This window comes from Pseudonaja textilis, chromosome 8 (genome assembly GCF_049901715.1).
Source record: "Pseudonaja textilis isolate UNSWEBS1 chromosome 8, rPseTex1.2, whole genome shotgun sequence".
Taxonomy (NCBI): domain Eukaryota; kingdom Metazoa; phylum Chordata; class Lepidosauria; order Squamata; family Elapidae; genus Pseudonaja; species Pseudonaja textilis.
In genome coordinates this window covers 28,697,788-28,709,996 of record NC_141997.1, presented here as the reverse complement: position 1 = coordinate 28,709,996, position 12,209 = coordinate 28,697,788, and the positions used below count along the sequence as shown (strand labels likewise).

Sequence of the window (12,209 nt, the reverse complement as noted above, 5' to 3'; positions counted from 1 at the left end):
GAACCTTGGAATGCTACAGTACAATATACAATGTGCAGTTAAAACCATGAATGAACAAACACATGAACTGACTGAAGCCAAGATCACCTTTCCACAATAAGTTAACTCCTAGAGATGAAGTACTGCATGCAAGAGCAAATCTTTGGTCCTGGTGATTGACCCAGATTTGATCTTATATCACTTTTAGAAGGCATATGAAATTAAGCCAACATGAAAAGTTGAATATAAACATAAACAGGCTCTCCACAGCTTTACAGTGTAGAAGGGTAAAAACATGAGTGATTGAAGAGTAACTATTTGGAATGTGGATTAATATATGAATTTGGAAACAATTTATTTTTACTGGAAGCAAAGAAGAAACCACACAGCACTGGACTTTTACACAAACTCTGACTGTATTCAATGTCATTTATTGAGGGAGTGGATGAGATACCGTCAGACATGCCAGACACTTCACATTCAAGGCTGAGAACTCAATGGTTTTCTTGAGCCACTATACAAGCCTGGTTCAGAAAACTGAATTCGATATCAATGAAGTCTTCATGCTTGATGGTGCCTTCAATTTATAGATCCTTAATCTATTGGATGGGTGGGCAGAAGGAAGTTTTCTACCCTACAAAAATACTCACTCCAATATGTTTCAACACTAGAGGGTAAAAATGCATGTAATCTGTTTTATAATGGGTGCCTACGAAATACCTGCTTTAAAGCTGTCTCAATCAGTTTATCCTTAAAAAGAAATTTCAACTTGTTTCCCTTTCACTGCCATACAGTTGGTTCATACCATTACAAAAATACTCTTCAGTGCTATTGTAGGATTTATAAGGAATTGCGTCTGTGCTGATGGGGTAGAAATTCTTAGCAACACCATCTGTAACCGTTTCTTCCTGCTGCTACAGCATGTAGGTTGCAGAATGACTTACATGCACTGCAGTTTTCTCTTAGAAACAAAACAAAGAAACCTAAACCGAAGGGTAAATGTTTATTTGGAGTTTTTGTGGATGATAATTAAGGCCCTTTATGGAGAGTTCAGGAGCTCCTGTATGGCTGCCTTCTGTTCTGCATTTAGCTGAGATATGCATTCTGTCCACAAGCCTCCAGAAGTCTACAGAAGAGAGATAACAGATAAATGAAGCATGAACATGTGCGCACTCTCCACATGCCTTAAACTAATTTTTGACCAACTCTGGGTGGCTCATTAGATAAAAAGAACTAAATAACAATATTCAATAGATAGAAATTAAAGAACAGCATGGAAAATCCATCCACACAACACCAAGAATATATGCAAAATGTATTTTCAAACAGGGTAACATGGAAATGACATTTTCTGTTAATCCCCACCAATATTTAAGATATCCATGTTAGTTTTAAATGTGATCCAAAACAGATTTAACAATTTTATATGGCTGATGAAAGGGAAATAATAAAACCTCTCTAATATAATCAACAATGCTATTATATATTTTTCAAAATTCAGCATCTTATAAAGAAAGTGTAACATACTTGTAACATACAAGAGTGAAAAACTTTTAAAATAACATTTTTATAATTTTTAAATAGAATAGCAATAGCACATAAACTTATATAATGCTCCATATGCTTTACAACACTGTCTGAGCAGTTACAAATGTCAGCATATTGCCCCCACCAATCTGGGTGCTGATGTTTTAAAAACAATGCACCATTGGTATATGATACCAGGGAAATTACCTAAAATATATAAAAATACAAATCTATGCTGGAAAGGAGGAAACCAACATGCAGGGTCATTAGTGAAATTGTAATAAAGATAGAAAATTGTGGGTTCAGATACATATAATGATATAAAGTATTTTAAAAATTAGTATTCAACTGAAACCCAAATTTTTCTTGCTAAGGGCTAATGAGTAAACAACTCTCCGCATGACACTAAGTGAGATGACCAAAACTGATTTTCACGTCATATTCTCTTCCTTATTTCTAATTTATGAAAGTTTTTCTTTTTTGCCCTTAGCCAAATCTGAAAATCTCAAGGTCTGAAATCTCAACTGTGGTGCCTATGAAATGCAATCTCATCCCAATCATTCCTTCCTTTCTACTATCTGCTACTTCTAAAATGCAATTATATTTTGTACTTGTTAGGAGCACAAAAGCACTGAATCTGCTATTCAAAATAAAATTTGAAAATTGCCTATATCTATAGTTCCCCATCCACTGATTGAGGGTGGAAATGAAAGTTCAATTATATCAAACAATACCATAATCTGCCTATCAATATTAATTTGCATTTACCTGTACTTGTCGAACTACATTTGCCAGTCGTTTGGTACATGGATCTCCTTTCTTGATTGCTTCACTAATTTCACCGTCCGCAATTATACCAAATATTTTGGGCAGATTAGTGTTGTTGGGACCCAGGACAATGGGATTATTACTGTTGAGAATAAAAACAAATGTTGAATGTTAATGCAAACTGAGAATAACCATCAGCAGTAACAATAAGTTTAAGCTCACCTAACCTTCCAACCCGTGCATCTGGGGTAAAAGCCATATCTTAAGGGAAATGTACACCTGATTATTATCAGCATATTGATGATAATTTGCCCCATGCTATTGAACAGCCTTGCCCAGCGGCTTGTGTACATGTTAAATAAGAGAGTGGAGAGTCCTAAGCCTTGATGCAGTCTGCAAAGAAATGGTTTTGGGGTCAATCTCTATCAGCACTGACTGGAACTGACCACGACAAAAGGAGCAGAATGAGCAAAATATTGTGTCCCCAACTTCCAACCTCTGGAGCTGGGGCAGAAGAATCAGTGGTATTGAAAGCTAGTAGGTTAAGAGCAAGGATGGACACACTATTCCCTTGATCCTCCTACCAGAAGTTATCCGAAAACTGATCAATACTCTTCCCCACCCCCATTTTTCTCATTAGAATGATAAAAAGTTGAGAAGGATGTATAAAAAGGCAAAACAAAACAAACCAGATTTTACTAGATCTGTCAAAACAGTACTAAATGCGCTAAATGATCTAATAATCATAAATTTCTTTGTTAAAAATGTTTGATCAATTGACGGAGTCACTATGTCTATGAAAGCATGCCTTAAAGCAGCTTTATCGAAACAAACGTAGCAATAAGAATTCAAAATAAATTCATTCGATTCTTCTGTTTCTAAAACATATAAGGATAACTTAGGATAAAGCTGCATTTGCTAAACAATAATTTCATTCATTAAAATGAAATCAATAATTCTACCTAGGGGATATGGATATATTATTTTGTCCATTAATCAATGGTGTAATTCAATCTGTGGACTGTGGACTCTGGCAGGCTGCAAAGTCATCAGTTCTGCAAAGGCTTGAAGAAATGTTATTATTTAAATCTTCAGTTAAGTCTTGATGGTCCACAAAAGGTATTGGGGGGTGAGGGGTGGGGGGCATGGTGAAGAAAAGGTTGAGAACCACTAGTGTAAATTATCTCTAATTATTTTTCCAAAAAAAGGAAAAAAAAAAGCTTTAAAATTCCCAACATTCAAATATGCCATCAAATTAAACAAATAGTGATGTCTACGTATTTTCTAATTACCTCTCTATTAAGTCACACAAGTAATTGAATGTATGGACAGCTTCCTCTTTGTCTTCATGAAGAGGAAGCCATGATAACCAATGAGGCAGAACTTCTTCAACATTTATACAGTCAGGTTTGAACTTCATGATTTTCCCCACTGCTGAAATGCAGTTTTCTGTTGCGTTGATATTTTCTTTGGTTTTGGCCTCTGCTGACTGAATTACTTGTACCAGCAATGGAAGTGCCTCTGATAAGGTGAAATTTAAAAAAAGCAAAAAACACCTTGAGCAATAATACTTTAATATCAGCATTTAAATATAGCATTTTAAAGCACTCGACTACTTGGACTTGCAAGAGAATACTTTTCCAGACATAATATGGCTTCTAATCATGGTACTGCATAACATAATTAAAAAATACATTCTTCTCAACAATCTTTTTAAAAAGTGAAAAAGGAGCAGTCAGGGATGCTTTCAATAAATGAGGACAATATTAAGTGAGGACCTCAAGACTGCGACTTTGACCTCCTGCTGGTTTCCCCATAGGTCTTGCTTGACGAAAGCAGGACTTTGGAAATCGTGAGTATATGACCATGGCTCACTGCAATGGCCAGAACTCCAAGAACCTTTCATAAGTTCCTCACTGTTAGTTGTTGAACAAGTAGTTGTAACCTGTACACACATTTCACTTTTTCCATTCAGCAGTGCTCATTACTCTGTGAATTACAGACATTCCAGCAAACATGTTTGAGATTAGAAATATCCTATATGCCTGTTACACAGTGCCAGGGCATACCAACTTTGAACAGTTAGAGACAGATTCTATATCCAGGTAACTATGCCTGAATATAGACAACAAATGTTAAGCATGAAGCAATGCATCATTCTATTGGTTATTCTAATATGCTAAACATGATAAAGCACTACTTTTAAACGAAATATATTGGTCAATAACGCTTTTATTTAGATCATGCTGAGAAATATCTTTACGTACCTGTACAGAAAGGCCGATAGTTGTCCCCACCAAACTGTGCCATAACTCCAATACCATATGCAGCTGCTTGCCTAACTTCTGGACTGTTATCGCACACAGACTGTAGCATAGGTCTCAAGAAGTATTCTGCGTATTTGAATGAGGATGGACTGCAGTGTTCTATGACATCATCAAAAATGCACAAACCCCATTGCCTGTCAGGCCATGGCCTATGTGGACACTATGAAGAAAAAACAAAGAAATAAATATCCAGCTTTCTGTTTATTTAAAATGTAACTCTACCATCCAACCACACTATATGAAGAGTAGTCTCCCTGCTGCTTGAAATACCTTTCATAGCTTTGAATATTCTTGTGATTACCCAGAGCATAGCTATTTTAACAGCTTTATTGTTTACTCAGCAGTACATATTGCTGAATACAGCACACACATACAAACTTTTCCTATAATACAATTTATTGCTAAGTTCTAAAAAAAACCACATTGCAATAAACATGTTAAAACATATTTACAAAACAAAACCTGACCTTTTTGCCTTCTTCAATATCATTCTATAGGTTTTTAAATCATTGTGGATTAACATATTCTTCTAAAGTCAATATGGAAAATCATTCCAGACCAAAGGAAATGCTAGAGGTGGATAAAGCCTACTGAGCTAGTGAAGAATAATTTATAATATTTCAGAATGTTCCATTTATCCAGGAGTTTGGGTGTGGATCAGATGTTTCCCCAAGTTAGTCCTGAACCAGAAGTTCATAGGATTCTGGAAATGTGTTGTCCAAAACACCATTAAATGCTTCCATTTCAAAAGAGTACATACATTCTACTATACTTTCTCTTTCAGATTAAGTACATTATTATTATTATTTCCCTTGTAGAAGAAAAATAACAGTACTCTTCTAACAATGAAGGATGGATGCAGTTTTCATATACATATTAAGCAAAAACACATAAGTGGTTAGAAAAGATTTCACTTTATAATTCTCTTGAGTACTGTATTCATCTTCTTTTAATGACCCCATAATCCCTTGTGGGATGAAGCCTGGACAACTGAATGAAGCTGAGTGTTTACTGTCTGGATGTTCTTCCATACCAATGCAGGGTTATATTCAGCAGATAGAGTCTCATTGTGCCCACAGAAATATCTGTCTACCTAGAATCTAACTCACAGCCTCACCGTGAGGTCAGTGCTCCACCTCTAGGCCACCACCTCTTAAGTACTGTATTATTTTTCATAATTCTTTTTAGCATACAGTAACTTCACACAACTGTGTAGCACCTTATAACACCTTCTATTTTTCTCTTTTCCATGCAGTTTCCATATCATCTTTCCTTAAGTCTACTTTCCATTCATTTGTTCAGGAGATTAATCTACCATCTAATGTTATTCCATACAGGAGAAACATTTTTCTTTTGGAAAACTGTCAGGTCACTCTTAAAATGGCCTGATCCAAAGAAATGGAATATTCCAAAGTTGTCTAGACTGCTCTACAACTACCATGGTGTGTGTGTGTGTGTGTGTGTGTATGGTATTCAGCTTTGTTCGGGTATTTTCCCACGTCATTATAGTTGTGCTTTTAAAGTTGTAGCAACGTTTCGGCAGAATCTCATCTGCTATCATCAGGCTTGTGTATTGTATTTGTCTGTGAGTCAGACTTTCACAGCCCTTGCTGTTTTAAATTTGGGGCTAGCCTACTGCTGTGCCAGAATGGTTTTTTCTTCATCCTGATTGGTTGGGAGTCTTGGTCTGTGTTTATTGGTCTTGGAGTTTGCTGTGTTCTGCTTGATTGGTGTTTCTAACATCTTCTGTCTGTTTTGTAGCATTTTTTTGTCTTGATTAGCTGGCAACATTGTGTTTCCTGTATTGGAGGCTTTTAGTGCGGCTTGGCTTCGAGTAAACGGATGGCTTCCTAATAAATGATATATATCATTTATTTTATATATATAATAAATGATATATATCATTTATTATATATAAATATCATTTATTATATATAAATAAATGCACGCATCGCAGAACACAAGAACGCAGTCAGAAAAGAAGAAAAATACTTCCTCCCTTTTCCAGCACCCTAAAGCCACAGGACATGAAATTAATTTTGAGGGAACCAAATTAATCTCCAATACTGAACACTTCAACAACAGAATAATCAGGGAAGCCATCGAAATAGAGAAACACCTCCATAACATGAATAAACGGGACAATGCCTCCCGCCTACCAGACATCTGGAAACTAGTCCTCACCAACAAACGAGTCCCAGCCATGAAAACCAACACTGGACCCAAAACAACACATGACACCACTACCATTCCCCCTCACCAGACTCAAACCCAAACCCATCCCATAGACGAAAGACAACCACTGTCCAGAAACCAGACCACGGCTGCCTCACCAGCTGCCACACAACCTAACCCCGAAACCAAGCAAACAGACACATGCCATGAACACATATCCAGGCCTCAAACTCGGAGCCAAACCAAAACCCAGAACGTCACATCACAGCCACCCGCTTAGGATATTACATCACAGAACTCAGGAGGTTATGCCACAAAACCTCAGGATGTTGCAACACAGCCAACGACCCAGGGGATTACAGCACAATACCCAGGATGTCACAACAATAGAAGGTCATCACACAGCCCATTACCCAGGTCGCTGCCAACACAGGAGGCGGATAGACAGACAGCCAATACCTCAGCCACACATGTTCTTACGAAAAAGCCAGCCAATCTGCAAACATCAGCCAATCAAGAAATGACAACATAGCCAACCTCCCCACCAGTATATATAGGGAGATGGCAGCTCTGATCACACTTTGCTTGCACAAGCACGAAGCCGAAAGCCTGAAGATGGCAAGTGGGACTTCGTTGAAATGTTGCCAAGATGCTCTCAATCTTACACGGGAAAAGACCCAAACACGCCAAGACTTGCATACCAGTACCCATGAAAATCTATGAAAACAAATATATGTATATATGTATGTATGTAGCTCTAGGTGTGTTCAGGTCTTTTCCCATGTAAGATTATCTTGGTAATGTTTCATTGCCAAGATACTCTTAATCTTACATGGGAAAAGACCCGAACACACCTAGACCTATATACCTGTACCCATGAAAATCTATGTATGTGTGTGTATATATACATATACATACTTAAGAAAACACACACACACACACATACACATACATATGTATATATATATATAGAGAGAGAGAGAGAGAGAGAGGGAGAGAGAGGGAGAGAGTATATGTCTAAGCTTTGAATTGATGGCATCAATACAAGGTAAAAATAAATAGGCAAACAGTTAAGCATCACTCCCATGCACTTTCTCTTATTGGTCTTTACAGTGACACTTTACTGCTCATAGAGGCTACTTACAATTAAGTTGACAATTTGTGGCAACAGCTGTTCAAACCATGGTAACACGTTTGCTTTGTAGCTACTGAATATTGAGTGCAAAATATCTGAAACTTTAGTCAAAATGTAGACATCACTGTCATGCTGATGAAGAGAACAAAGGTGGAATTTGATCAGATATGACAGGGAAACCTTTATATATTTGAATAATTGTAACTTTCTTAAATATTATACATTTCATAAGCTTTGTGTTTAAAACAATTTGTGTGTTTCTTAAGAGGAAGAATTGACAAATGAGCCAGTCTGTGTAAGGACATTAATGGGCTCCAAATACAAAAGTTCTAACACTGCTGCCAGCAAGGAAAATCTCAAAAATATATTGAATTGGCAGAAAGTAAAGCGTTAAATTGTACTCCAGTTGTAGTTGTTGGGTTAACTGGTCCATGGGATAATTTTTTTTTTAAAAAGCATGGTTCTAAAACCACTATTTCTATTGTTTATCTTAACATGTTTAAGAATGTGAAATTCCTCATTGCCTGCACTATACTTGTTTGAAAAGTAAGATTTCTACAGCAAGTAAAGTGCTACTAAGATTAGCTACAGTTTTATTGAGTGTTAAGGCAGTATGGTGGTGATAATGGAGATTGAATTAATTTTTTTCTGCCAACATTTTTAGATTGATTTGCTCAAGTAGGCCCTGTAAGCTATATACTGTATTTTATGTTCTGCTTTTTCTGTACACAAATTATTTTTAGGTATAAATATGAAAATTGTGTGCAGGTCAAAGCAAATCTGAATAATCTGACATTCCAGGACCTGTTAATGATTTCTGTCACTATACTGGACCAAATGACATGATATTTTTTAAAATTATTGTATACATGTCAAAACCTGGACAATCTTTTCCGTTTTTGCTGAACAGCCAATACTGCTGATGTATGCATTGTTTCTGACCACATGAAGAAAATTTTTATAAAGATGCAATACATGAACAAAGCTTTTGAAAGCTGTGTTTCCTTTTCAAATTCTCAGGTTTGTAACATGAAATTATACATTTCAACAATTATATCTTTAACAAATAATAAGAGCCTTACTTCATCTTGCAAGGACTCCTCAACTTGTTCATCATAGTCTTCATCTTGCCTTTTCACTAATTAAAAAATAAATGTATTAGCATGGCTTATTTTCATAAACATTCCAGCTTTCTGTAAGACAGATATACAAAAGGAACACTGAGGAATTATTTGGTATTATCCTAGCTAACATGGATAAATTATCACCAAGCTATCATGGAAAGCTCAGATTTGGACAAACTCAACTTTGAAACTAATTTGGTTCAAAATAGAGACAAGGAATATAATACATACATATAAAATCAGGAAATAAAAATGTCAAAAAAGTTTTGACTACTAAAATTGAAATGTGTTCCCCCACAGCTAATAAGCTACTCATACTTTTTCTTTATTACAATTATATAATAGGAAGGTGCCAGAGAGATTTTTAAAAACATATCACGACACCTTTTCTACTGAAAAATCATAAAGTTATCAGTTAATTAATAATCACCTTTTTCCTAGCAATAGTGTAAATAAGGAGGAACTTTTATTTTGCATTTACTCCTAATTTCTTTATAAAGTGTTGTGATAAATTCATGCAGAACTTCAAAGCAAATTTGGACGAATTTCTGAATTGCCCAGATTGCTATTTTAACTTTAAGTGTGAGTTATCATTTTTCTTTAAAGTATTTACATTTTAAGTTCTCTAAACACTGAAATTTGGAAAGATAAATACGTGTTTAAATTTTGAAGCTCTTGCTCTGAAATGCATATTTAATTAATATCTAGCAACATTTAATTGATTTACCTTGTCTTAGTTCTTGATTCTTAAAGTGCTCTTCTAATTTTCCTTTCAAAATTCCTCCAAGTTCTTCAAAATGTTCATTGTTTAGGCAGCCATCTCCCATTACTTCAATACACTAAAGAAATAACATTTATTTGAAAACATATTTAACAATAACTATTGCCATCACTGTAATTTCTTGCATCTCATATAATTAAATACTATAAAAAGGAGGCTTGATCTTGCAAGATGGATTTTTGTTTTGTATAGCACATCGAACTTCTGCTATTGGGTGGGAAATAATTAAATCGGAAAATAGCTTCCTTCTTGCATGTTGCAGCGAAACATGTTTTGGGTAATAGAAGTACAGGGTTTTGATTAACTAAGGAAATGTTTGCTCCTCTTTTAATGAATGCACATAAAACTACTGATCACATTTGTCTGGAATGGACAGATCTAGTTCTTCCCATTGATAAACATTGTTCTATCCCCATGTAGAAATTCCAAGATAAAGACTACTATATTAAAGAAATAGATGATCAGAAACCTGCAGTTTCATAGTTTTTTCCTCCTTTCTTTTCATTGTAAGAGGAGAAGATTAGAAATCTGACTTTTTGGTAAATCTATAAGGAAGCACCCCCCCCCCCCAAAAAAAGTTAGGAAATATAATGGTAAAAAAAATGTTAAGTTCAATGAAACAGTGGACTGAATCATTGTGATACAAAAGAAAAAGTAAAATGGCAAAACTTGGGAATTCGAAGATTAAAATTATCCATGTCTTCAATGAACATTTGAATAAAAGGATAGAAAAATTCAGCCAATAAACATACGCTGAATAATTGCGTATATGCTACTTTATTTTTACTCAATAAAGATCCCAGGAGATCAGCTATTATTAACAGAAGCAAAATGCTCTCCACGTAAAATAAAAAATTACCTTGGCAAAAGAATGCATGATTTCTGATAGAACATCTGAGTCAGGTTCTGTTCCTATAGCCTTGATAAGAGCATCACACATAAAATGCCACATCTGGGTGAGATACTCTGGGCCACGAACTCTTGCACATTCCAGAAGTAAAGGCATTGATTCTGCAGCTGCCACACGAACCCGTTGAATTCGTTAAGGGAAATCATTATATTTTTCTAGCAATGTAAAAATTATTTTAGAAAATGTGATCAATGTAACCATCCCACTTTTGTAGTTTAAAAGTCAAGGCATGAACATACACCATATCCCTTGGTCTTCCTATTTTCCCCAACAACCACCTTGTGAGGTAGGTTGGGCTGAAAGAAAGTGAGGGGTCCAAAGTCACCCAGATGGCTTTCCTACCTGAGACAGGACTAGAACTCACAGCCTCCTGGCTTTTTAGTCGGATGCTTCAATCACTAGACTAAACTAGTAATAAACATTAAATAACAATTAAGGATGAAGCAGTATAACTTTTATATTTTAATTTTGCTTAACTAACCCAGATTTAAATCAAGTGAAATTGAGAATGCTGTTTTCTTTTAAAGCCACATTCTCAATTTTAAGTCTCACATTACATTTTAAAAATATTTGCATCATTAAATGGCAGGAATTGCATAACTGATCTGGATTTGCAACAAAAGGATTTACTTGGACAAATAAGAAGGCTGGAATATTGTCATCTTCCTGAATAAGCTATATTAGAATGTCATTAAATAATTTGATAACAGACATTAAAAACTGTCACATTAACAGTTCATAGGAAAACAGAACAGACTTAGAAAAAGATATCATCATGGAAGTAGAACTTCAGCAAAGGAACCATTAGCTTCACAACTTGTTCAGTGTACTCCACAAATCCTTCTTTCAATTCTTTGGCATAACAGACCTAAAATCCAAACATAAATTTCTTCAGCAAAGGAAGTTAGATCATGAATAAACTACTAGTGGTAGACTTAAAACTGATAAAATAGATAAATAAATACCAATAAAGGAGAATAAAGACAAATAAATGTATTTCCCCAAATTGTGAAATTCTATTTGAACATGAACAGAGTACACATGCAAAAGAAAACTGCAGTGTTATAAGTGAATAGTGGAAGAACATATTTTTTAAAAGAATATATTTTCTTGCTAATAGTGATTTAACATATATTTCTTAAGAGTGGTGGGTGTTTCAATAGCTTCCTTTCAAAGTTATGGGATTCAAATATTTTTTACCACCAGTTAGATGGGTGTGGCTTGTGTGCATCCACCAAACACACTTTGCGCAGGCGCAGGTGTTCCAACTCACCTCCTGCAAGACTGCATTCTCACGGTCACTTCAACAGCTGCCACGCGGCACTCTGCTCTGCCGCGCAAAGCAGCTGCGCTTCAAATTCAGAGGATAAAGGTGAGTATGGGAGGCCGGGTGGGCAGGTTGGCCCAACAGCAGAGCAGCGGAGAAAACTCTGCTGCTCATCGCCGCTACCAGCTCGACAGAACCGGGCCGAACAGAAAGAAT

General features: G+C 35.7%; 1 protein-coding gene across 1 annotated transcript in view; it reads right to left on the bottom strand.

The window, feature by feature from the left end:
- Nucleotides 1-376: 376 nt before the first annotated feature.
- The window catches only part of IPO5 (importin 5), a 29,416-nt gene continuing 17,583 nt past the window's right edge, over nucleotides 377-12,209 (bottom strand). The window contains exons 18-26 of the mRNA XM_026708320.2: nucleotides 11,498-11,594; nucleotides 10,676-10,848; nucleotides 9,763-9,874; nucleotides 8,994-9,049; nucleotides 7,921-8,043; nucleotides 4,542-4,761; nucleotides 3,567-3,795; nucleotides 2,275-2,416; nucleotides 377-1,105 (exon numbers count right to left, since the gene is read on the bottom strand). Of these exons, the coding sequence (XP_026564105.1) occupies nucleotides 1,019-1,105; nucleotides 2,275-2,416; nucleotides 3,567-3,795; nucleotides 4,542-4,761; nucleotides 7,921-8,043; nucleotides 8,994-9,049; nucleotides 9,763-9,874; nucleotides 10,676-10,848; nucleotides 11,498-11,594 (1,239 nt within the window). The 3' untranslated portion in view covers nucleotides 377-1,018. The remainder of the gene's footprint in view (nucleotides 1,106-2,274; nucleotides 2,417-3,566; nucleotides 3,796-4,541; nucleotides 4,762-7,920; nucleotides 8,044-8,993; nucleotides 9,050-9,762; nucleotides 9,875-10,675; nucleotides 10,849-11,497; nucleotides 11,595-12,209) is intronic.